This window comes from Hyaena hyaena, unplaced genomic scaffold (genome assembly GCF_003009895.1).
Source record: "Hyaena hyaena isolate Hyena2069 unplaced genomic scaffold, ASM300989v1 scaffold_1852, whole genome shotgun sequence".
NCBI classification, from domain to species: domain Eukaryota; kingdom Metazoa; phylum Chordata; class Mammalia; order Carnivora; family Hyaenidae; genus Hyaena; species Hyaena hyaena.
This window is the reverse complement of record NW_024082477.1, coordinates 38,057-65,800: the sequence shown is the minus strand read 5'-3', so window position 1 is coordinate 65,800 and position 27,744 is coordinate 38,057. Positions and strand designations below refer to the sequence as shown.

The following is a 27,744-nucleotide window of genomic DNA, read 5'->3' as shown; positions in this document are numbered from 1 at the left end:
GCCCAGATTCTATCCAACATTTCTGGGTTTCAACAACAACAAAAAAGTTATGAGGAATGCCAAAATCTGAGGAAAAAACAGTCTAAAGAACAAAGCAATAACCAAAAGCAAACTCAAACATGACCAAGATGTTGGAATTTATCAGACAGAGAATTTAAAATAACTATAACTAATATCCTAAGTTTTAATGGAAAAGTGAATAACTTGCAAGACTAGTTAGATAATCTCAGAGAGATGGAAACTATAACAAGTTCAAAGGAAATGCTAGAACTCAAAAAAAAAAAAAACAAAGCCACAGTAACTAAAATAAAAATTTTTATTTTAATAAAATTTATTTTATTTTGACATGCACATTAGTATAGTTGATACAGTTGAGGAAAATATCAGCAAGCCTGAAATAAGTTGATAGAAATTGCCCAAACTGAACTTAAAAAGAAAAAATAATTTTTAAAGAGCAGATTGTATAAGAGATATAGAAAAATATCAAAAGTTGTAAATGCACATAATTGGAATACTAGAGTGATAAATGGGTAGATGAAATAAGATTTTAAAGTTTCTAAAATTAGTGTCAAATATTAAGCTACAGTTCAGAGGACATGGATCAGGATTAAAAACAACAACTAAATCTGAAAATGATATGTTAAAATTGCAGAAAAACTAAGGCAATGAGAAAGCCTTGAAAGAGACAAAAGTCAAAAAACAAACTAACAACAATCTTCTAACTAACAACTTACTCAGAACAAGGATAAGAATTACATTAGGCCTCTTGTCAGAAACCATGCAAGCAAGAGGCACCTAGGTGGCTCAGTTGGTTAAGGGTCTGACTTCGGTCATGATCTCATGGTTCATGGGTTCAAGTCCCACGTTGGGCTCTGTGCTGACAGCTTAGAGCCTGGAGCCTGCTTCAGATTCTCCTCCCTCTCTGCTGCTCCCCCACTCATGCTCAGTCTGTCTGTCTGTCTCTCTCTCAAAAATAAATAAACATTAAAAAAAAAAAAAACATGCAAGCAAGAGGAAAATAGAGTGAAAAAATCAAATTACTAAAAGAGAAAAACTGCCAACCTAAAATTCTATACCTGATAAAATTATTATTCAGAAGTGAAAGAGAAATAAAGATTTTCTCAAATAAAAACTGAGGTGCAGGGACACCTGGGGGGCTCAGTCAGTTATGTGGCAGACTTCAGCTCAGGTCATGATCTCACAGCTGGGGAGTTCGAGCCCCACATCAGGCTCTGTGCTTATAGCTCAGAGCCTGGAGCCTGTTTCAGATTCTATCGCCCTCTCTCTTTGCCCCTCCCCCACTTGTACTCTATCTTTCTCTCAAAAATAAACATAATAAATATTTTTTAAAAAAGTTAAAAAAAAAAAAACAAGGTGCACAGACACATATACACACTGAGGAAGTTCTCTAGCCGAAGGAAAACAATATAGGTCAGAAACTGGGATCTACATAACAAAGAATTACCTTCAGAAAAAGAATAAATGAAAGGAAAAGTCTTATTTTCCTATTCTTGATTTCTCTAAAATAATGAGAAAAAAAGATATAATACAACTTCAGAACTAACAAAGTTGATGGCAGCTTGATTATATGCATTGGAAATAAAATGGGAAGGAAGCATCTATCTTAGATGAAAAAATATTTACTAAACCTATATAAAAGCACATTTATTCTTTCTTTTTCTGGGTTCTTTGTTTTGACCACCACTAGGTCCAGTCTGTGTCGACAGTTGTGAAATGAGTAAATGACTATAAGGAGAATGTCACCTCATCCAAGAGAGATAGTAAGTTGAGTGCTGATGAAGGAACACTGAAGAAATTATCGTGGGGTGGGGGGAATGAAACAAACCACCAGGTAAGTCCAGTTTTCATTGAAAAATATACTACATTTTAAAAATTATAATTGGCATTACAGAGAATGTAACAGAAGTCTCTTCCACATAAGAAAATAATTTGTCCTTGTGGAAAACATATAAAATTACAACCTGATTTAGTCTCATTATCTAGAAAAGGAATAACTTACAACAGTCTTGTCTTTTTATGAGATCAAGTTTCACCATAAGAAAAAGATCATTATTTTAGTGATAAATTAAAAGTACATATTTACGAACAGCCAGTTGTGCACTCTGCACTATGGGAGAAACAGTACATTAGAGCACAGTTAAATATCTATGATGTGTCTAAAGAAATGTTAAGTGCAAAACTGATTGGCATATTACAATTTATGAGTGACACACATTTAAAAATATTCTTCTATTTAATAGAAGAAAGTCGTAAAGCATCTGTAATATTTATCCATTTCATTCACTACTAATTTTTCTTAATAACAGTTGAAAACTGTATTTTAAAAATGAAATGTTCTTTTTATCAGGTTGTAGATGCAGTCAAGATGGCCCAGCAGCCACGGCATACTGGAAAATAACTGATGGGTGGTCTAAAAAACCCTGAGTTCCAATTTTGGTCTGCCATCAAATTGCGTTGTAACATTGAAAAACTCAGTTAACTTACCCACTTCTTAATTTTATCAAATAAAAAACAAAACAAGGCAAAACACACATGGGTAATGCTGAACTTAATGATACCCCAAGATCCTTTACCATGAATATGCCAAGGAGCACTTGGGTGGTTCAATCCATTAAGTGTCTGACTCTTGATCTCATCTCAGGTTATGAACTCATGGCTTGTGGGATCAAGCCTCATGTCAGGCTCTGTACTGTACTGACAGTGTGAAGCCTGCTTAAGATTCTCTCTCTGTCTGTCTGTCTGTCTCTCTCTCTCTCTCTCTCTGCTCCTCCCCACTTGCTCTCACTGTCTGTCTCAAAATAAATAAACTTTAAAAAACAAAAAAAAGTAAAAAAGAAAACACAAGCTGACATTTTCTCAGAAATGTTACTACAAACAGCATCTGCTACTGCCCATTTGTATACATCTTCAGTCAAATGTACCCAAGGAGACTTCCATGTTCACATTGTAAGGTGGATAAATACGACCTTGACCCCTCTGTACAGCAGGTCTCTAAAGCCCGGACATAACCCTGAGCAACAGAAGGAGAAGAATTTAAAGTTGATACAGTAAAAGAGTGAACTATATCAGAATCAGACAAGCCTTTTTTTTTTTAATCTCTGGAAGAAATCTGAAAATTCTCTGATCTTCCAAAGATGAAAATAAGGGCCCAAAGAGGAAAATCTCCAAGAATGTTTAAAGAGAACAATGGAGAAATAAAAAAGTGAGCCTCATGATGGAAAAGCCACCAAGCTGAGGCCCTTGGAGAAACACGTTAAACTTGTAACATAGATGCACAGAAGCTTCCACAGAAGGATAAGGTCACGCGCAAATGCACTTGTGGTATGACCTGCAGTGAGTGGCCATTTCACAGACATACACCACCTAGCTTCTCAGGACTCTGAAGTTATGATTGGAATTATACCATTTGATGTATGACCTTATTTTAAATATAATCATATTATTATACATTCTTATACCTTCTTACTTGACATACCATTTTAATCCTCTGAAAATCTGTGTTTTCTTATGATGAAGAGAGGTAACTGCAAAGTACTAAGAATAGTGCAAGCACATCATAGACATAGTAAATACTAGCTATTACTAACTTAAAGTCTTTCTTGCTGAGAAGTGTGTCATAGAACTTGGAAATGTTTTTTTTTTTAATGGCTGACATGTAATTGGCAATTGTATTAGTACGTATTTTTCTCTAAAAGTCAATGTAATTAAACTGTTACAATATGAGCTTTTCAAAAACCTTCCTTAAATCTTTTTCTCTGGACTTCTTGAAATATCATCACAACTCTCAACATTTCAGCAAACTTTTCCACTTAATATGGAGTCAAAGAGAGCATATAACTATGTGACACTAGATTTTCATTTTGAATTAAAAAATTTTTTCAATATTTATTTATTTTTGAGAGAGAGACAGAGCATGAGCAGGAGAGGGGTAGAGAGAGGGAGACACAGAATCTGAAACAGGCTCCAGGCTCTGAGCTGTCAGCACAGAGCCCAATGTGGGGCTCACACTCATGAACCGTGAGATCATGACCTGAGCCAAAGTTGGGCACTCAACTGACTGAGCCACCCAGTCACCCCTGGATTTTCATTTTGGATATAATTTTTCTCATGATGTCATCGTTAACTGAAAAAAAATTAAAACCATTAATATAAAATATGTTTTCTGCAATTAATTCTTTACTTGTCTTTCAGAAGTGTCATTTGAATGTTTAGATGCATCTGTCAAATGCTTCTTTTAGTTTTAGTTTTACTTTTAGTTTGTGCCTAGTTACAGAACAGGAAATTCTGTAAATCAAATTCTATTATGTGATCACTGTTTCTCTCCTGAAATAGAAACAGCACAATTTTAAAGGCAATTGCTCTTGGGAGTTTCCCAACCCAAGACTGCAATCTTGAAACTTTTGGAATCTTTGAAAAAGTTTAATGTTAGAAATGCAAAAGTTCCTCAGCATCCCAGAAAACACCAAAATTGTTGAATTGCACACCCTGCTTTATGGAAACAAAGGCACTGTGTGGCACTGTTCTTGACACAGCACAATACCAGGGGACTGAGAGCTGAAAAAAATGAAGAAGGAAAATTTTAAAGCAGACATTGCCTTTGTTTTTAAAAATTGCTAGTGAGCTCATATGTCACCTTCATCCAAAACAATTTTTGAGAAGTCTCCACACGTCTCACTTTTCCCACAGCAGGACAAGTACGGGAAAGCCTCCATGAAGCCCATTTTGTCTTTTGTCTGACCTGCTCATGATGTTTAATGACATGACGGCTTTTGTAAAACTTACATGTTGCTTTTCAACGGGTGGGTTTTATGGTATGTAAATTATATTTCAATAAAGCTGTTAAAGAATGATATATTACCTGAGGAAAATTCAAACAATACAAAAAGTGGCTCTTAAAAAACTCTAAAAACCCCACTATCCAGTAATTACCACCTATAACATGTTTTTGCTGCCTATATTTCTGCCTCCCTCTCTCTCTATTTCTATCTAGAATTACACACAGTCAGAAATATATACCCAACTTAATATAACATCTCTTTTCACTCGAACACTTCAGTAAGCAGTTTCCTTTCAACAGAAGGAAAATCGAGATGGTACTATAAGGATCGGCCAGGGTTGAATGATAGCCAGTCAGAGACACCACCATAAAATCCATGATTTCCGGCTCAAGGAAAATTCCGGCAGCCTGTCTCTCCTCTAAGCAGAGCACCGGGCGACTGCTAAAAAGCCCACAGTCACTTCTGTGACGACAAGCAGAAAACAGGACCTTGGGCAGCTCATTACCTGGTAAATATGCATACTCCTCACACTTGATTTTGAGCCTACCCACAGATTTGCCCTAAAAACACCAACACCGATTTTATAGAGTGGTGGCAAATAAGGAACAGGGAAACCCAACCCAGATACTGTGCTATGTCACCCTCATTCTCATTTAGAATCTGTCCTCAATGTCCTCAGCATCTTCCCAATGCACATGTATTGGATACGGGAGTCCCAGACCAGCAGGGCCTGTGTGGGAGTGCTTGGTTGGTGCTTGGCCTCCGGTGGCTTTGTGCCTTGCAGACCGAGGCCGGGATTGCGAGTTAACGGTGACACCTGGAGGAGGAAAGGGGTATAACAATGCCTCAGAACAGCTACTCGCTTTCAGAATGAGTCACTGAATCTTAGGGGTTTCTACATTTTTATCGAGTGAGACAGCCTATGGGGTTAGTGTCCGTGTTAATATTTAGTCCGTTAAGCCTACAGTGTCTAAACTTTAACGTGGTAGATAGCAGCTGAGGTTCTAGGTACATCTAGAAGGGATGTGAGGAAAAATGTCCCGGCAGTTCAGGAAAATTTCCTTTTCTGGGCTGAGCACCGAGGAGATCTATTTTAATGCTTCTCCATCCCACCTCCTCCTGTCTCTTCTATTTCTGTCTCTAAATAGTTAGTCGGCCTGTCACTCAAGCTCTGCGTTTCCAAACATACAATATACCCTCCTCATTACCTTCTTTCCCAATATACGATTGCATGTTAACTATGCCTGCAGTTTAATAGCCATTGAGAGAAAATGCCTCCAACAATAATTACTAGAACACCTCACCAACCACCTTGACCACTACCTATCAGTATCTATGCTTACGACTTTCCAATTCATTTGGCCAGGACAGACTTGCATTTCTGGCTGTCTCCTAGACATCTCCCCCCAAGTGTCCTGTGGGCACCGGGGACTCAGCGTGGCATCGCATTCCCTCCAGCCTGCACCGTCTCGGTTCCTTGTCCAGGAAGAGACATCACTCCTCGCTCAGTTGACCCAGCTCCTCCTTTCACTCTCTCGCTCCCTCAGCAGTTGGTATAGCTTCTACCTTCCTCACATATCTGCCTGCCATCTCCAATGCCCTTGTGTTCATTCTGACTCTTCTCTTAACTAATTGCTTTAGCTGCCTCTCATCTTGCATGCATGCAGCCCATTTATTAGACAGCTGCCGGGAAATCTTTCTAAAGTATAACTCTGATTCAGACACTCCTAGCTACTCCTTATCAGCAAGACACCTTTGCACACCATATGAGGCCCGCTGTGATGTGGAACATCCATGGGTCCTTACCTTCGCACCCCCTTCTTGCCTCTAATGAGGCTGTTGTGCAAATCTCATACCTAAGCACCTTTACTCACAAGCCCTCATATTTCCACCTGCCTGGTACAGTCTCCCCACCTGCCTTCTACCCTCAGGTTCCCATCTGCACCTGATGGATAGTCACTTCTCCCTCAAAATGATCACCCAAACAATAGCAGCAAACATTTCTGTGGCATCTCATGCTTGCCAGGCCCTGATCTAGCCGCTTTATATAAATCACCCTATTTACTCTTTACAACAACTCTCTGAGGCATGGCCTCAGGAGATATCCTGCCCCAGGGCTCAGGACAATTGTCTAAGTGGTCCCTATTTTTCTGCATGTAAATACTTAAAGTGATACTTAAAGTCATAGTAGTAAACATGGGTCCTTCATGATCATTATGACGTGTATGTAGTAGACAGAAACATCTACAGGGCTGTGACAAAATGGTACCAGGAGTGCACATAGGAAACCTATAAAGACAGAGGTTACTTCTGTTGGGCTTTGAAAAAAGAAAGTGAAGAAAGGAATGCAAAGAGGAAGCATGTACAAAGGAGTACGATCTGGTTCCAAACTCCTGGGTCTAATCCTGGCTCCTCAACTCGCTGGCTTTTTGATCTTGAGCAAGTAGCTTAACCTCTCTCTGTGCCCCAGATTCCTTATCTGCCTGATTTGGTGGTTGTGTGAAAGATGATTTAGAAAAGGGGGAGACCAAAGACCATTGCAATATTTACAACCATGAGTGGAAGCTCAATGGACTCATCCATAAGTTATTTAGACAATTGTCCTAGGACTGAAAATGACTGGCACCCCATGTTCCTTGCAGCTGAGAAAATGTCTTGGAGGCAGGAAGTGGGGAGAAAATAAGTTCTGCCAGGGAATGTCAAAAAGATCTAAATAATTTCACTGAAAAAATGAATGCAAAAGGATGTCATGATAGTACTACTTAACATAGAAAAAATTTAAATATCCAAAAATGAAAGAAATGTTTAAAATTACTTATAATACATCCACATAGCTAATAATATATAGCCATTAAATTGTGTTATCGAAGAATGCCTAATGTTATTGTGGTAGGCAGAATAGTGGCCACGGAAAGATAACCCTGCACTAATCCCCGGAACCTGTGAACAAATATGTTACAGTAAATAGTGAAGGGAAGTTTTGCAGGATGTTGTTAATGTCAAGGTCTATGAAATGGAGGTGTTATCTCAGTGGATTATATGGGTGGGATATAATCACATGAATCTGTAAAAATGGACAGGAAAGGCAGAGAATTCAGCAGGGAGGTGTAACAGAAAAAGAAAGAGCAAAGACTCAGAGTAGGGGAAGGACTCATCCCACCCTACTGAAATGTAGGGAGGGAGCCTTGGGCCACCGCTAGAAGTTGGGACCAGCCCTGAGCTTGCGGTCCTACAGCCACAGGAAACTGAATCCTGCCAACAACACAAATGAGCAGGAAACGGATTCTCCCCTCAAGCTTCCAGAAAAGGAACAGCCCCGCCAACCCCTTAGTTTCAGCCAAGTGAGACTGTGATGAAATTCTGCCCCAGAGAACCGTACAACAAGGAAGCTGTGTGGTTTAAGCTGTTAAGTGTGTGGTGTGTGGTAAAAATAGTACAGCTGTAAACATAAAATAAGTAAGAAAAAGTAGAAGTGCGACTAAGACTGCATATATTCTGATGTCACATCCCATTGCCAAGCATACATGCACGGGGAGGCTGAAAATGAGCCCATGGAAATACTTGTTCAGAGTTTGGGTCTGGGCATTTTTGTTGCCTTCTCTGGATGCGGGCAGCTGTCACTGTCATTCTTTTTCACACGGCCTTTCCCAATGCTGCTGCAGTTGGGCTGGCCCCCTTGTTTGTGCCTGGAGTGTAATTTGCCATGAGGCTCGCTGATGACTAGTTTACCAAGTCTAAGGTCCAATTTGCATCCTTGTCTCTCTTGAGTTCTCAAATGCATGGAACAGATCACCCCGTAGGAGCTGAAAATGTCCTTGGGCTTCTGCAACACCTGCTCTAAGTTCCTGTCATTCATTTGTCATTTCCAATTCCCTTTTCCGCTTCCTTCTCAACCTGTTAATCTCCTAACATCTGAATGAGATCTCTATTTTAGCTACGCCTCCCTAAATCATCTCCTCTGCCTGGTGGACGTTAAGTCTTATCCATACAATGAATACACCCAAAACTGATCTCCATCTGGGCCTCTGTCCTAAAGTCAGAGCAGACCTACCCAGTGGCCTCCACATTCTCTGGAACATCCACAAGGCTTGCCGTGTCCAAAGGGAGTTCTGCTTCCCCTGGCCACACCTCCTGCGTTCTCCACATCTCAGTAAATGAAACCTGTCCTTCTAAGCCAGGGTTTTCTGATCTTGGTGCTGTTGACATTTAGGGCTGGCTAATTACTGGGGAGACAGGAGGTACCCTGTGTTCTAGGATGTTTAGTGGTACCCCAGGCCTCTACCCACTGCACTCCTGCAGCATGTTCTGTGCCTCAACTATACAACCAAAAATGCTGCCACGTGTTACCAAACGATGCCCAGGGAAGGCAAGATGACAAGTCCTCTATTAAGAGCCACTGAGCTGGGCCAAGAACTTGGGAGACATTCTTCTTTCTGTCTTTCTCCCACCTTATGAATCAGTTCTCTGGGAAATCCTGTTTTATCTTCAACACATATTTCAAATAGAAATACTTTTCCTTCCCATCTCTACCACCCTTGCTTCTAAGCTTTTCCCTTCTTCCTACTGAATACTTTGAAGAAGCAAAAATGATCATTTTAAATGTAAATCAGATCTATCACTTCTCAGCTCAAAATTCCCAGTATCTTTATTCTTTCACTCTGCCCACCATAACTCCAGCTACCAACTACCCACCACAGCCCACATGTCTCTGCTACTCTTCCCTCACCCTGAACTTCAGTCCAACTAGCTCCTTGCTGTTCCTCAAATATAACTCTACTACTTAGTTTCTACCTCAGGGCCTTTGCACTTATCCTCTGCTTAGAATGCTCTGTCCCTAAATGGTTTCCTTTCTCCCTTTGGTCTCTGTTCCAATGCCCCTCACTGTGAGCCCACACGTACCCCAAGTAACACCACAATTCACCCTTTCACAGTAGTGCCACAACTATCTCCCTGGTACTTCACACATGGACTTGTGTCTTTGTTCCCTCCTCCCTAGAAAGTAACCACCTTGAGGCTAGTAGGTTCTGTTTTATTCACTGATTGATTTCCAGTGCCTACAAAATACCTGGCACAAAGTAGACACTCAAATATTTTGAATGTGTACATGAATGGATGAATGAATTAATTAATTATAGTCATAAGAAAAGCTATAACATGTGACATTTATTTATTTATTTATTTATTTATTTAGAGGGAGAAAGAGAGAGGGAGGGAGGGGTATAGGAAGAGGGGGAGAGAATCCCAAGCAGGCTCCATGCTCAGCATAGAGCCCAACACGGGGCTCGATCTCATGACCATGAGATCATGACTTGAGCCAGAATCAAAAGTCTGACACCTTACCAGATGAGCCACCCAGTTGCCCTTAGAGTCTGTGACTTCTTAAAACATTAAAATAATTCCTGAGCCTGTGGACTGACACCAACGGAAATGGGCTGCTGAACCTGCCCTGTTTCAGGGAAGGCCATACTCCAACAGCCCCTAAGAAGGGGGTTAGCCAGAGTCCCCGTAGGGCTACCAAGGAACTGAAACCAGTGGAGGGAGTTCTCACTACCTTTGCCCAGCAAGATGTGGTATCCGTATAGACCACATAAGACTGTGCTTCAAAGTCTCCACTTTCTCCATGATACATGTGAGCTTGCTTATTGTTGTTTACCCTCTTCTTCCTGTCTAGCCTTTACTCAAGAAAAGCAGACAACCCATCTGCCAGACACCAGAGAGGTTAGCACAATGCAGAGATCTCAGACCCCTGCCTGGTGGCAGGAACCAGATGCGAACCAGAGGCTCATCCCTGGGAGGAAGGTAGGTGCATCCAATAGCAAATAAGTATAAAAACAAAGATCTTTCAGGTAATCAGGGAGGTGGAGTAGGAGAGACTGTTACTTAAGTCAGACACAGCCGTGACTTACACAGATGATTGAGCAAGGAGTTGAGTCAGGTAAAGAAAACAGGGGTGAGAGTCCGGGAATAGCGAAGAGCATCTGCAAAGGTTAAGAGGCGAAAGAAGGATGCACTCAAAGAATGCATGGTGACTGTCATCAGCATCTCAGTGGACAACATACAATTTCAAGTACAGAAAAAGGAGTCAATCACTGCCAAACTCCAATCATAAAGTACTGGTGAAGAGTCTTCCTCTGTCACCAACCACACTCAGTTGAAGATGTCCCGCTAAGACAGAATACATCCTAAATGCTGCTAAATACATAATCTTTGTTGGCTAAATTTTACTACCATGATCTGCAAGTCTTTGCTATAGGTTCTTATAAAGATGGAGTTGCTATAATAATTGAGGCTGTAGGTCCGGTCTGTCTACAGTGCCGAATATGCAGATGAGCCAGCGTGCTCCTGACCTTTTGAAGAGAAGGCATGCTTCTCTAAAGGGCCACAGTGATTACTCTGAAATACTGGCTCCATAAACATTTTTTATTATCACCACTTGAGAAATAACCAGAATAAAAACAAGCAAAATGTTTCTAAAACAAAAGTCCTATTTTTACAGTATTAAATAGTGATATCCTTATGAAAACTCAGAATCAAAGGACCTTAATATTGATCCGATTCTACCACTAGCTGTGATTATGCAGTGATGCACAGAACATTTAACTTCAGATTCTCCAAGATTCTGTTTTTTTTTTTAAATTTATGATAGAAACATTTACTTCACAGCTTCTAGAAAATTAAATGCCACAATGTGTACAAAAACCATGTGTTAATGATGAAGTCTGATAAAGTGTGTGATACTATTTACCATTAAAATTTTTTTTTAACATTTATTTACTTTTGAGAGATGGAGAGAGACAGAGCACAAGTGGAGGAGGGGCAGAGAGAGAGGGAGACAGAATCTGAGGCAGGCTCCAGGCTCTGAGCTGTCAGCACAGGGCCTGATGTAGGGCTCAAACTCACAAACCAGGAGATCATGACCTGAGCTAAAGTTGGACGCTCAACCAACTGAGCCACCCAGGCACACCGTTATCATTTTTGATGTCTGAACTGGAAAAGAGATCAGCGTCTTGGTTTTTTTCCTTTGAGGGTTTTTTGTGTGTTTTGGCTTTTCTTTTGGTAAGTCATTAGATGATTGTTTTTTTTTTTTTTTTTTTTTTTTTTTTTTAGCTGAGGCCAGTTTAAGCTGTTCTCTGTCACAATGCAATGTATACTTGATATACAAACAGGGAAAAAAGAGAATAGTAGCTAAATGGGAATACAGGCTCAAGACTGGGTTGTGTGAGAAAAACCTAGGTATTTCTTTAAAGGAAAGGTATCATGAAGGAGGGCAAATCAAAGGCAAAGGGGAAATGGGAAGGTTCCAGAAGAGTAAATGATATAGTCCTGAGCACCGAGAAATGATGGAGCCTAGTATTTTAGGATAGTGTCAATAAAGACATACTGTTTTCTAAACAATCCAAGTCCCCTTTTTAATAAACAGAAATAGTTTTTAAGTTTTTAGGTTCTTCTCTTTATAACATATCACAAATTTTATGGTATCAATTTTCAAAGTCTATGCTAGCCTAACACAAATATTGGCTATAATATTAAACATAGATGAAGGAGCCTGCCCCTTATCCCTTACTAAACACACACACACACACACACACACACTGCTTTCATGCAATTATATCAGGAATGAACAGGAGGATGGAAATTAAGGCCAATGACCTAAGTGCTCTGCGGCATAGCAAAACAAGTTGAACCCAAATATTCATAATAATCCATTTAAAACCCAGACCTAATGTGTTTTTATTTGCCTGGTACACGGCACAGCTTTTATGCCAGATAAAAAGGTAGACTCCAGATAACAAGGCTTATAAACTCTCGGTGACGGTTGTTAGTAGAGGCTTGCAGAGAGAAAAGGAAACAAAACCCAGATAAGATGCGGATAGTATCTTGAGGATATGTAATACCTTTAAGGTAAAGATAATGATTCTTAACCCTGACTGCACATTAGACTCTCCCAGGGGACTTTAAGAGAAACTCTAGCCTCTTCTTCCTGAGATTCTGATTTATTGCAAGGGTGGGCAGCCAGTGCTATTTTTGTGAGCTTCCTGGGTGATTCTCACACGCTGCCAGGCTGGTTATTCTCTGGTTCAGGAACGCTACTGAGCACACCGCAAGGCAGATGAAAGTCTTAACTTTAGAAACACTAATCCACAAACTGTCCTCTTACGACATAAATTAGAAGAGGGAATTCAATCCAAAACCCAAACACAGATTAATTGGCAGCAGCCGTTCTTTACGGCATGACTTCAAAACATACTCAAACCCATAAATCTTATTCTCCTCTCCAGGCACGTTAGCAACAGCAATGCTTGAAGTCTGATACAAACGCCGTCCTTGGCTCTGATCCCAGCCAGTCAGAAGCACTGGTAGCAAGCACAGGGCGACACGGGGGATGAGAAACACCCCTCTCCGCCCCCACCGACCTATTTCTCAGTGTGAGTGTCTGGGCTTTTCCCTAGGAAACTTTGGAGAGCCCCCAAAAATCAGAGAACTTCTCTGTTTTTAACGTCCACTTGCTATTGAAGAACAAACTTGGACATTTCAAAGTCAGGATTATTCTTTATCCTACAGATCTTATCCAGAATTGTGTAGAAGAGGGGGAAAGTCCTCAAAGCTTTCTTTTCATGCAGTGCCCAAAAGAGGGTTTGCCTGGGTTAGCCTCATGCTGAGGCACATCAGTGAGGAATAGGATGACAAGGTGGAATGGACTGGAAAAGCCAATCCCAGACACAGAAGTGCTAGAGTGTAAACAACAGAGAATATTGTATTGCTATTTTCTTATCAAATATACCTCAAATGTCACAAAGCCAGTTGGAAAGACAAAATGAATTGATGCAAGGACATAACTATTCCTAGAAAGATGCTTCAAAATTGAATTTTAATGACTCTCAGGAAAGAGGATCAAATTGCCGCCCCTGGTAACCTCATACCCAGCCCTCAGGTCGTTCAGGTTCCAAGAAAGTTCTCCCAGTTGCTCTGCCCAAGATATAGGTGATGCAGTTACTGGCCAAAGACGTGCTTTGATCTTACCCAAATTCTTTAGGTGACTAAAATTTTTGCTTTGGATAGACTTCCACCCAAAAGAATTCATTTTAGTACATCTGGTCTGAATCCATTGATAGGATGTTTGGTGATAAACATTGCACCTGATAGATCTACAGATTCAATGGGATTCCAATCAGAATCTCAGAGTGCTTTACCTGGTGGTAATGGAGTGGGTAATGGAGAGACGATAGAAATGAGCAAGCTAATTCTAAACTACATACAGGAATGCAAACAATGTTTAAAAAGAAAATCAACATTGGGGGCATCTGGATGGCTTAGTCGGTTAAGCGTCCGACTTTCACTTAGGTCATGATCTTGCGGTTCGTGGGTTCGAGCCCCGCGGCGGGCTCTGTGCTGACTGCCAGCTCAGAGCCTGGAGCCTGTTTCAGTCTGTGACTCCCTCTCTCTCTGACCCTCCCCTGCTCATGCTGTCTCTCTCTCTCTCTCTCCCAGAAATAAATAAACCATTAAAAAAAAAAAGAAAATCAACATTGGAAGCATTTTATTATCTGACTGCAAGACTTACCATAAGCTGGTATAAGAAATTATAGATTTAGCAAACAAAAATGGGAATGAGTGTAAATGAATGGAAAGATCTGGCAAACAGTGATGAGGTATCCATTTGTCCTTGTTTACTTTTAAGTCAGCCTTATTGAGGTATAAGTTACATATGATAACAATTAAACAATTTTAAGTATGTAAATAAATTAGCTGCGATAAATGTATGCATCACTTAACCAGCATCACAAATATGATATAGAATGTTTCCATGAGCCCCCAAAATGCTCTCATATACTTTGCAGCCAATTCTACCTCCCAAACCCGCCACCACCACCAACCCTCACCTCCCCCCAGGAAACCACTGACCTGTTCTTTGTCACTAGAGATACGCATTTCTTGGAATGTACTATAAATGTATTCAGATAGTATAAAGTCTTACTTTTGCAGCTCCTTTCACTTAGCATGTGTTTTTTTTTTTTTTTAATGTTTTATTTATTTCTAGGAGAGAGAGAGAGACAGCGTGAGCAGGGGAGGGTCAGAGAGAGAGGGAGTCACAGACTCCGAAACAGGCTCCAGGCTCTGAGCTGGCAGTCAGCACAGAGCCCGACGCGGGGCTCGAACCCACGAACCGCGAGATCATGACCTAAGCGAAAGCCAGACGCTTAACCGACTAAGCCACCCAGGCGCCCCTCACTTAGCATGTGTTTTAAATTCATCTGTGATGTTATGAGTATCGGTGGTTTATTCCTGTTTATTCCTGAGTGTTAGCCCATTGTGTGGACACACCCTAATTTGTTGATCCATTCACCAGTTGATTGATGGACATTGGGTTGTTTCTAGTCTGGGGGTATTTTAATAAAAATGCTATAATCATAAAGTGCTAGTCTCTGTCCGGAATTATGTCTTATTTCTTCAGTAGATACTTCCACTAAAAAGTGTAATTGCTGTGTCCCACCCTTAAACATTTAACTTTAAAAGATATTGCAAAACTGGGTTTGAAAGTGGCTGTAATTTTGCATTCCCAGCAGCACAGGTGTGAGAGAGTTCCAGGCGCTCCGCATTTTCCCTACCACTGGGTGATTTCAGTGTGCTTAATTTAGCCTTTCTAAAGGGGGTATCTTGGTATCTCATGGTGGTTTTAATTTGCATTTCCCTAATGACTTAGAATGATGAACATCTTTCCACGCTTACTTCCTTTCATTCTTCCTGCTCCCAACCTGAGAGCTAAATAAGGACTCAGTCTTTTTACCACTGAATACGAATTAGGCAAGGACCTTTCCTAGATGTCGCTTCCCAGGTTGAAAAAATTTCTATTCACTCTTAATTTGCTGAGGATTTTTTATCATGAATGACTGTTAAATTTTGCCAAATGCTTTTTCTGCATATACTGAGATGATCATATGTTTTCTTTCCTTCTTTAATCTATTAGTATGGTGAAATATATTGCTGGTTTTCAAATGTTAAACCAACTTATATTCCTTAAGTCAAATGTACTAGTGCACAATTTATTTATTATACCTTTCAGATAATTTGCTAGATTTGACTTTCTAATATTTGGTGAAGGCATTTTGCATATATATGAATGAGGGATACGGGGTTTTTATTTTCTTTTCTTGTAATGCCTTTTTGTCTCACTTGGTATCATAAAATGACTACAACTCAAATGAGTTGAAAAGTGTCCCTCTTTTGCTTTAAAAAAAAATGGTATAGAATTAGATTTATTTCTTCCTTAAATGTTTCTAACAATTCACCAATTAATGTATCTAGACACGGAATTTATTTTTATTTGGAAATGTTTTAACTACAAATATAAGTTCTTTTATATATTTTAATATGTATACAGTTATATAGACTGTTTTTGAGTAAACTTTATAAGCTGTAACCTTCAAATCTATTTTTTTCATTTCATTCAGTTGTCCAATTTACTGGAAGAAAATTGTTCAAGATAAACCCTTATTGTCCATTTAGTGTTTTCACAGTATCTGTACTGACACCCTCATTCTTGATATTGGTAAACTGTATCTTCTCCCTTCTTTCTGATAATTTGGCTTAAAGTCTATCAATATTATTGCTCTTTTCAACAAATAAGACTTTTGTGTATTCACTTTATTGTGGTTCTATTTTCTGTTTCTTTGACTTTAACTCATCTTTGTTATTTCCTTCTTTCTGCTTACTTTGGATATAATTTGCTCTGCTTGTCTAGATTATTAAGGTAGAAACTTGGATCACTTGGATCAAATCAGTGGATTTGATATCATCATTCTTTTCAAATATAAGTATTTAATGTTAGAAGTTGCAATCTGGCCACTACTTTAGTTACATCCTCAAAATTTCAATATGTTGTCATTTCATTTTTATTTTATTTAAAATATTTCCTAATTTTTCTTGTGATTTCTTCTTTGAATTGCTTGGTAGGTCTAACAATTTGGAAATTTATGTGATATCTTTCTATCATTGTTCCCTAGTTAATTCTCTTTTTATCAGAAAAGATATTTTGTTTGATTTCAATGCTCCAAAATGTACTTAACCTTCTAAGTGGTCTGGTCCAGACATCTTGGGACTGCTATCTCATCAGATATCATCTGGTTCAGTTCCAGGAAATCTTTATTTTCAGGTCGCCAGATGGTGTGCAGGTCCAGTCAGGGTTTGGTGCTTTCTTTAGATGTGTCACATGAATCCAAAAGTCTCTTCCCAGGAGATTCGTGGTACAAAGGTTAGTTAGTGGCACCTGTTAGGGGCCTTTCCAGAAAGACTGAAAAGAGTCTTTTTTGAGATGTCTTTTCCAAAAGAGAAAATCTTGAGGCTGAAGGTGTTATGCTTAAGGTCTTTCCTTCCCAGGAGTGCACTGTAAAAAGATTACTCTACCAAAGGCTGGCTATATTTTTATTTTTTCAACAATATGCAAATTTTATTTTGTCTTTTCATTTTTCCTTGACATACAATTGACATAATGGCCTATTAGTTTCAGGTGTACATCATAGTGATTTGATATTTTTGTATATTAAAAATGATTTCCATGATAAGTTTAGTTACCATCTGTTACCATACAAATTGACTACATTCTCTATGATGTATATTGCAACCCCATGATTTATTCATTTTATAACTGGAAGTTTATACTTCCTAATCTCTTCTACCTGTGTCATCTGTCCTTCACCCACTTCCCTCTGACCAACAGTGTGTTTTCCTTATCTATGAGTCTGTTTCTGTTGTTTGCTTAGATTTTACGTAAGTAAAATCATACAGCATTTGTCTTTCTTTAACTTATATCACTTAGCATATTACCCTCTAGGTCTATCCATGTTGCTGCAAATGACAAGACTCCTTTTATTTGCTGAATAATATTCCATTCTGTATATATACCACATCTTCTTTATCCAGCCGTCTCTGCATTCTTATCCAAATTCATGGTATGTAAATTTACAACTTCACGGGTTGTGTATTATTGGTAACACATTTAGGTCCAAACACTTCTTTTGAGAATAGTGTTTTAAAATGTCTCTGAAGTCGGGGCGCCTGGGTGGCTTAGTCGGTTAAGCGTCCGACTTTCGCTTAGGTCAGGATCTCGCGGTTCATGTGTTCGAGCCCCGCGTCGGGCTCTGTGCTGACTGCCAGCTCAGAGCCTGGAGCCTGTTTCAGTCTGTGACTCCCTCTCTCTCTGACCCTCCCCTGCTCACGCTCTCTCTCTCTCTCTCTCTCTCTCTCCTAGAAATAAATTAAAAAAATGTCTCTGAAGTTTTGCTGTCTTGTAAAATGTTTATCAGCTATTGCTTCCTGTTTATACCTACACTATACTTTCCCAAATGCACTCAGTTCTTTCAGTGTACTCTTGCGGTATCCTCTATCCTACTTTCATGACTGCTTTAAGTGGGGACTTTCAGAAGGCATACAGGACTCCAGGTTTGCCTCTGGAGGGAGAATTTTCTCCCCTAAGTCAGAATATGTATCAATAACTATTTTCAGTCGGCTGCTTTCAGACCTAGGGTGCTGATTTAGAGCCATCTTACAAGTGGGAATTGTCATGTTACTTTTGATTCTGTACTTGTTGCCTGTCAAAACCTTTGTACAAATGATGTACCCAACATGGAGATGATCTGCAATGTTTATGGTCTCCATAAATATGGCTTATAGATATAAGTACCTGAGAGTTTTCTCTCCTACTCCTTGTTACTTGCATGTGACCTCAGTAGGTTTACAATTTCTCTCCAACGTGGGGCATGCCATCTGGAAAAAGTCTTGGCATCAAAGCACAAAAGACCACTGAATTAAGAAAACCTAACTCTTGATCAGTGATGTTTCCAAAGAAAGATCTTAATCAAAAGATGGAAATGTGAAAATTAGGAAAGAGAAACTTCACTCAAATGGATTGGAGAGCCCAGAAGGGGGAGCTTTCACACTATACCACTTTGTGTCAATTAGAGGAAGTAGTGTGGATTACGGACCCCAACAGAAGAATCATCAACAGGAGAGAATCACCAATTACAGGCCACAACAGGAAAAGATACACATTGCATCTCCTGCAAGAAATCAACTACCCCAGCAACTCAGCCAATGAGAAACCATCATGACCCTGAACTCTTGCTTTTCTCCAATAGACTTTGGTCCAAAACAACAGCTTCCAACTCCCTCCTTCCCCATGAAATAACATTTTCTCTTTTCTTTGTTGGACTTGCCTATGGCTTACTATATGCTTGCCCCAAACTGCAATTCTCTCCTATTCATGAATTAATCCATTTTTCTGTTAAAAAAGAAAACTATTGAGAAGTATTTTGTAGCTTAGAATATGAACTATCTTGGTAAATGTTCCCTGTGCACTCGAAAATGTTGTATATTCTTCAGGCTTAAAGTGGAGTGCCCTATTAATATCGGTTAGGCCAAGTTGGTTGATACTGTTATTCTGGTCTCCTACACTCTTAGTTAGTTTTCTGTCTACCTTTCTATCAATTATTGACAGAAGAGTGTTGAATTTGTTTATTTCTCCTCTTGTTCTATCAGATTTTGGTTTTTTGATTTTGTAACTCTGGCATGATGTGCTCTCGCTGCAAATTTTGATTAAATGATGAGAATCATTAATGTTGGGTGCTAGATTTTGTTGCATTCCTTCAATGAATAGTGGACTTCATTCTGGCACTATTATATTATCTGAGGGCAGTTTGATTTTCTCTGGTTTGCTTTAACCTGTGCTAGAGCAGGGCAAGTAGTCTTCATAAAAGGACTCATTTAGCCCCTCTATTAAGATGACACTTTACTGAGGACTCTATCCAGTGCTATGTAGCATGAAGTCCTCCCACACTGGCTGGTAGTAGCACAAACTATTCTCAGCCCTGTGTAGGAGTTTCTGGCACTTTTTTGACTTAGAGCTTTCCAGTGGTCCTCTTCTGAGCAGAGATCATTTCCTCTAACATGTGCTGATCAGTTTCCAGACAAAGACTAGGAGAAGCTTCTTTAGGTCTCCAAGCCTCCATCTGTGCAGCTTTCTGCTTTCTGGTGCCCCACCCACCAACTTTCACCATGCCACGGTCCTCGTCTCCTCAACTCAGTGAGTCTCTGGCTGTGTAACCTTCCCTGTGCTTCAACCTGGAAGTTGCCTGTGGGCAGCCAGCTATGACAGTCACAGAGATCACATCATGTGTCCCTGTGTCACAGATCACAGCTCTTTGTTGCCCGTTGTCCAGTGTCTAAAAACTGCTGCTTTATCTATTTTGTATGGGTTTCTAGTTTTTAAAAGTGAAATGTAAATCTTCTTTCTCCTACAACATCAGAGTCAAAAGAAGAAGTTTTTCTCTGTTTATAAATCAGTGAAACCTTTTCAGATGTTATACATCAAAGATGCTTTTACCGCTGAGACGAAGTTGGAAAGGAAAAAAAATTATCTTTGACATTCAGAAGCTGGCCTGGCACTTATGGATAGTGAGTACGCTACTGGTACTCTACTGAATGTAATCTCACAGAATCCAAGCTATGACAAAGTTACCGTGAGATCTTGATAAAATGGTACAAAACAAGGCTCCTTCTAAATTTTGTCTAAGCACAAGTAAAAACAAGGTTACTTTTCTACCCACAAAATACTAAACGCTGTCTTCTTTTGACCAGATTGACGGAATGCTATAGACTTACCAATTGCAGCTTTATCCTCATTCTATTCCCTACTCTCTATAGATAAGATTTATTAAGATACACAATCATAGACTAGTGCCCACTTTCTGGCATTTTTCAATTTAGAGCAAATCCCTGCCTTCTTATCCCTCTCAAAATCACCCAGCAAAAATCTAGGTTTAAAATATGTTTTTTTTTTTTTTTTAAAGGCCTCTTACTGATACTTCCGATTTATGACTCCTTGTAGCATGTGTTCTCATTCACTGCAAGGAGTGACAAACTCAACTTGTTTACCTATGGGGAATATTCCTGGTGGCCTTTGGATGAATGCCATTGACAATGTAGATAAACCCAAAGTGGCTCTAATGCAGGACTTTCAGGCAATGAATGAACAAAAGAAGTTTTACATATATATTTTTTTGTTCCAGTCAGAATTTTTGTATTTTCAAAGTATCTGTAAATCCAAAAGCTTTAGGGTAGTTACTTCATTCCTTGTAATTTTAGATATTTAACAAATTTTAATTAGGCTTGAAACTTCTTGAAAAAAATAAGATTTTTTAAAAAAAGTTTTGAAATATTAACTGTATAATTTGAGATATTTACATGTTTAAAAAGATTATCTTTTTAGCATTTATAGTTATTTATGGCTTCAGTAAGTAATCAGATTGGAAAGCCCTTTAAAATAAACTGGACAGATGAAGAAAGGCCGAAAAAATTAAGTTAATAATATTTTGTGTCACTGGTTAAATTTAAATTTGTATTTTTTTAACATTTATTTATTTTTGAGACAGAGACAGAGCATGAGCTAGCAAAGTGCAGAGAGAGAGGGAGACACAGAATTTGAAACAGGCTCCAGGCTCTGAGCTGTCAGCACAGAGCCCGATGCGGGACTGAAACCCACGGACCGTGAGATCGTGACCTGAGCCGGAAGCTTAACCGACGGAGCCACCCAGACGCCCCTAAATTTGTATTTAAAAAAACACCATTTCAATTATCTGTTTCTTAAAATAAATAAATAAATAAATAAATAAATAAAGCAAGGTTTTTCTTTTTAAAAGTTGTACAGAAAATAATTACTAAAATAATAATTACAAAATAATTTAAATACCACTATAGAAATGAACAGGTATTATTATTTCAGGACCTTCTCTTGCCCAGTGTTTCATATATATTATCCCTAGATCTCAGAGTCAGCCTGGCAAGTACTTATTAGTCTCCTTATTTAAAAAACAATAAAAGGTTAATAAGTACAGCACATGTTCAGTCAGACGAAACTTAATTCAGTCTGATTTCTAAAATCTTATGTTCTCAGAAACGCTGTTCTGCCTCTTTCCATGATTTCAGTAGACAATGGAACACCATGTTGATATTTAAGTCATGGAGCAAAATATAACACAGGTGTGAAAGCCTGATGTTATCTAATACAAATGCCATAGATAAAATAGACCATTTAGGAATAAGTAAATATCTAAAGAAAAGGAAAAGTAAGGAATATGAAGTTACACATTGAAAAGGAAAGGTAAGTTAAACAACAATGACTAACTAAAATAGTGTCACTTTTAGTTCAGTGGTCTTATGAAGAAAATGACTAGAAGATACTATTTTCACAAGAGCTACCTGGTACCTCCTAAGGAGGCTAGGATGAGAAATTCACTGGCAAAAAATTAATTAATGAAAATACGCCCATTGTATTATTGGAATAAAGACAGAATTTTTAGATGAAGAAGAGTTCATTGAAAGTAAGATGGCTGATTAATAATATAATAATGTAAGAAATATTAAATTGTGCTTTCTAAGGACATGGTAATTACTCTCGTTTTGAAAGGAGCATTGGAGTCCTGTCATTTGTAGAATAAGAACGTGCTTTGGAACTACTGTCCCCCTTAACCAGTGGTGTTCGGCTATACATAAAATGGAAAATTATACCCAAGGAAATGGTCTTTCCATTTGGTAAAATTGATTGTATCCTCACAAATGTATTCATTTTAATATATACTTTCTTAATATGTAATCATTCTATCTTCCTACATAATAATTCACTCATTATAATTCTTATAAAGATAATTACTCCTTACTCCATCTTCTCCCCTGACACAATCAATATAAAGATACAAATTACTTTATAAAAATAACTATGTCTTATTAATATTTAAAATAAGATTTGTGTTTTAATTTATAAACTCTGTTGCATTTAATCCCAGAATTTCTCTTCATGTAGCCAACACATAGAAGATAATCTGATGCAATGTAAAGACAGAATTCACCCTTAAAGCAGAATGTGGTTGGTCACTATTTTGTACAGAAGATCTCTAGGTATCTAGGATCCTGCATAATTAAAAGTTTATACCCTTTGATTAACATCTTCCCATTTCTCCCTCCCCCATTCCCTGGCAACCACTATTCTACTCTGCATTTTTTGAGTTTGACTGTTTAGATTTCTCTTATAAATGCATTATGTAGCATTTGTCCTTCTGTGTCAGGCTTATTTTACTTAGCATAATCCCCTTCAGATTCACCCATGTTATCACAAATGGCAGAAGTTCTTTCTTTTTTAAGCTTGAATAATATTCCATTGTATGTACACCACATTTTCCTTATCCCATTCATCTGGCAATGGACATTTAGATTGTTTCTGTGCGTTGGCTATTGTGAATAATGACACAGTGAGCATGGGAGTGCAGGTACCTCTGAGATTCTGATTTCAATTTCTTGGAATAAATACCCAGAGATGGAATTGGTGAATTACATGGTAATTTTATTTTTAATTTTTTGAGGAACTTCCATACTGTTTTCATAGCGGCTGTGTCAATTGACACTCCTACCAACAGTGCATACGGAATTCCCTTTCCTCTAAACCATTCTTACCTACAATTTTATTTATTTATTTTATAATAGCCATCCTAACAAGTGTGAGGTGACTTCACATTGTGGTTTTAATTTGCATTTCTCTGCTGATTAGTGATGTTAAGCACATTCTCACGTACTTGTTGGCCAATTATATATCTATTTTGGAAAAATATCTATTCAAGTCCTTTGCCTATTTTTTAATCAGATTATTTGGGCTTTTGCTATTGAATGGTAGGAGTTCTCCATATATTTTGGATTTATTAGATATATGTTTGCAAATGTTTTTTCCATTTCGTAAGTTGCCTTTTATTTTGTTGATGGTTTCCTTTGTTGTACCGACATTTTTTTAGTTTCATATAGCTCTAGTTGTCTATTTTTACTGTTGTTGCCTGTGCTTTTGCTTTCATATCCAGGAAATCATTGAAGGCCAATGTCAAGAAGATGTTCTCTATTATTTCTTCTTGTAGTGTTATAGTTTTAGGACTTAATGCTGTATTGTATGCTTAAAATTTTGCTAAGAAGGTAGATGTTAAGTGTTCTTATCACAAATAATGAATAACAACAACAACAAAAACAACTAAGGGGATAGATAAAAGGAAAATTTTGGAAGTCATGGGTATATCTATCACATAGATTATGGCAATGGGTTCATCGGTGAATACTTATCTCCAAACTCATCAAGTTGTTTACATTAAATATGCACAGCCATTGAGGTATGCCAATCATACCTCAATGAAGTGGTTTTAAGAATAATGCAGTTTATCAAATTTTTAACCGAACAAAAGATCAAAAAACAAAAAAAACAATTAGGCTGGGGCACCTAGTTGGCTCAGTCAACTAAGCATCCGACTCTTGATTTCAACTCAGGTCATGATCTCACAGTTTGTGGGTTTGAGCGCTGAGTGGAGCTCCACACTGACAGCACAGAGCCTGCTTGGGATTCTCTCTCCCTCTCTCTCTGCCCCTCCCTCTCTTGCTCTCTCTGTCTCTTTCTCTGAAAACAAACTTAAAAAGAAAAAAAGAACTAAGCTAATAATTCCTTCTTCAATATCCCTTCCTCACTTCTCATTTCCATTTGTTTAAACCACAGACTGTCTTGAAGGCTACAGGAAAATCAAAAAGTGTATTTTGATACTGAATGTAAGCAATCATGTCAGTAGCTGGATTGGCATTACAATGCCCTACCATATTTGCAAGGCTACACAAATACCTATCATGTGCCCCTCCATTCCTCAAAAAGGAACTTAATCCAAAACCAGTTATGAACCGGTTATGTACAATAAGAATCCTTAAAAGAAAGGCCATTTATTATAGATCTTAAAGAAAAAATATTTCAGGCATCTCAAGCTCTTGTTTAGTTTGATAGCGATACTGAAATGAATTGGCTTTCAGAGCTGTGATTAAAATCATGAACATTTCCAAAGATTAGAGATTACATCTTTGGGTTCCAAAAATCTTCTTTGAATCGTGATTCACAAGAGCATGGACTCATGCTTTAAAATTAGCCAGCAGAAATGCCTGTTTCCATGGCTTTAAACAATAGTATTACTCAATGTTAGTACGACCAATTATTATTATCAGAATATAAAGCATTTACTGATGAGAATTATGTGCACTTTAAACTAGAATTGGAACTTTTCATATGTTAATTTTCATAAATCATTTGTAAATATATTTCATGGAAAACACAACACAGTCATAAAGATTTATTGTTGTTGTTAAAGAATTTATACTTACTTGTTTTTATGATGGTTCTACAATATAGTAAAAGTTTCCTAAAACATTACACAATTTAAAATAATAAAGAAAAAGATGAAGAAACATTTTGTCACAGAATAGATCATTAGTCACATCAAAGAAAATTAACAAGGAGAGAAGTAGATGAAAATAATAATTTTTAAAAATGTATTTGATCATATTTTAGTACTATAACCAAACACTTTGGCCCTCTAGAAAGAAAGAAATCTAGATTTTTTTGGACCGTTACAGAAGTATGTTTATTACAGAAATGATTGCAAACAGCCTTTTGAAAACCAGAAGCCACATTGAAGACAGAAATAAAGCTGAGAATAAAGCTGGTATTTAAGAGTCCTATTAATTAAAAATCAAAGAGTATTCTATATCTCTAAACTGACAAGATATCACATAGCTTGTCATGAATGAGGCAAAACCACTTGAAATATCAAATTAGTATTTGCATCACGGGCACTAATAATTGAGAAAAATATCTGAATAAAATATCAAATTGCCATTCAGTAGCAGTGTAACTATATATCATGAATTCTTCATACTGAAAATCCCTATTTCACACTGTAATTCTGAAAAGTGAGCCTACAGTTTATGAGATTCCAAACTTTGTTTGCAACCAGCAATAGGGTGTGTCAGAAGGGAAAAGGGTACTAGGATAGCCATCAGGAGATCTGGGTTGCAGATCTTTTCACCTCAGGCAAGTCTTTTTTTTTTTTTTTTTTTTTTAATTTTTTTAATGTTTTTTTATTTATTTCTAGGAGAGAGAGAGACAGCATGATCAGGGAAGGGTCAGAGAGACAGGGAGTCACAGACTGAAACAGGCTCCAGGCTCTGAGCTGGCAGCCAGCACAGAGCCCGACGCGGGGCTCGAACCCACGAACCGCGAGATCATGACCTAAGCGAAAGTCGGACGCTTAACCGACTAAGCCACCCAGGCGCCCCACCTCAGGCAAGTCTTTTAATTAACATTGGATTTGGTTATTAATTTGTCAGATAAGGGGTTGATGTCATGCTCTGGGAATTCCCATATCAGTTTAATGTCTATGGGTTTGATAAATTAATAACAATCACAACCATCAGCTACCTTCTATGAAATGCCTGTTTTGTATCACATGATAAGCTAGAGTCTCTGCATGGCACATCTTCATCTTCACAGCAGAAATATCTTTATTCCGGAGATATGGAAACAGAGATCTAGGGAAGGCAAGTCACCCAAGAGCACACCACTACACACAGGGGCTAGGATCCCAGCTGAGCTCTGTCTTCCTGCCCTCACTCCAACTCCATTACACATTTCTGATTTCTATCCAACTAATGACAGAATATTCAATCATTCAAGCTTCATGACAAAGCTTAAAATAATTGCTCAACTATCACATAATGGCATTAAAAAAACTTCCATTTGAACCGTAACCATCAATGATTCAATAAAGAAGTTTTTATTACTTACAGCTGTTCTAAGGATCTGAGTCCTTTAAAGGTTTGCTTATCTAGGGCATGAATTTCATTCTTGTACAGATACCTGAAAAACAAAAACAAACAAAAAAAATCCTATTAAATTCTAAATTCATATAGATACCACATATCTTATACCAGGACTTTTTAAGCTGCAATGTGGCTGTAAGGAGCTGTGGGATGTTAATAGAGTCTCTAAAAATATATAGAAACCCTGACTTCATTTAAATATGTTCAAATATCTGGGTAAGAGAGCTCTAAGTCTCTCAGACTCTCAGAGATCCTTGATTCAAAATATTAAGAATCACTGCCTTAAACTCTGACACTTAGCATGACTGTAGAAAACTCTGACTAGTGAGGTCACATGTGTTGGGTAGCAATTTCTCTAAGAAACAGAAATGTCTGTCTACAACATGTTTTTCAAATCTATTCTACCATACAGAATATACTGAACTAAGAGTGACATTCGTCAACCTGGCAAATATCACAGGACTTTTCTGAAGGGGGATAAACACATATCAACAGATTCACCAGACTGTTTTCTTTCTGCCATGCCTACTGCTGAAAGCCTACAGGAAAGGATACTGTGAATGGATTTACAAATATGAGGATGTAACTAATCCGGTCAAAAGGTTTGATGAGAACAAATTTATATAACACGTAAGCACTATGTCCTTTTTCTTCAACTATGGGATGGCAAAGTTATTTCATTTTTAAATCTCTGTGATTTTTGTGAATGTCATGAATGTGAAACCTGGATCTTTCCTACTTGTGTCTCTGGGTATCTGATGCAATCAGAATTCCTGAAATGTTTTATCAAGTTCCTGTGGATGCAATCAGAATTCCTGAACCCCCTGAATAGGTTAGAGGTTACAGTGACTGTGAGTGCATCAGAATCATCTGGTGTTTTGTAAATACACTGACTCCTGAGTTTGCCCCAAAACTTACTCGATCCAATTCTCTTAGAATGATGTCTAGGAAACCACATGGTTAACAAGTTTCCCAGTTGATGCTGAGGCAATCTCTCTGCAGATGAGTTAAAAACCATATGAACCATAGAAATCACAATTCTAGTTGAAAATGAAAAAGAGATTGCTTTGCCAAAACTTGCTTACTAAAGGTTTGGAAGTCCAAATTACTTTCCCTTCCCACAGATTAGAACTCCTCTAACTTTTTCAGAGCAGTAGTGACTGGTAGGTTTATGTCTAACTGGAAAGATTTCCTCAGCATTACTTGATAGTATGGAAGATCTCGCTTTGAC

General features: G+C 38.2%; 1 protein-coding gene across 1 annotated transcript in view; it reads right to left on the bottom strand.

Moving 5' to 3' along the window:
- The window catches only part of PXDNL (peroxidasin like), a 118,034-nt gene extending 90,563 nt beyond the window's left edge, over nt 1–27,471 (bottom strand). Inside the window, exons 1-3 of the mRNA XM_039225000.1 lie at nt 27,432–27,471; nt 27,057–27,169; nt 26,479–26,579 (exon numbers count right to left, since the gene is read on the bottom strand). Coding sequence (XP_039080931.1) covers nt 26,479–26,579; nt 27,057–27,169; nt 27,432–27,471 — 254 coding nt within the window. The remainder of the gene's footprint in view (nt 1–26,478; nt 26,580–27,056; nt 27,170–27,431) is intronic.
- Between the last annotated feature and the right edge of the window lie 273 nt (nt 27,472–27,744).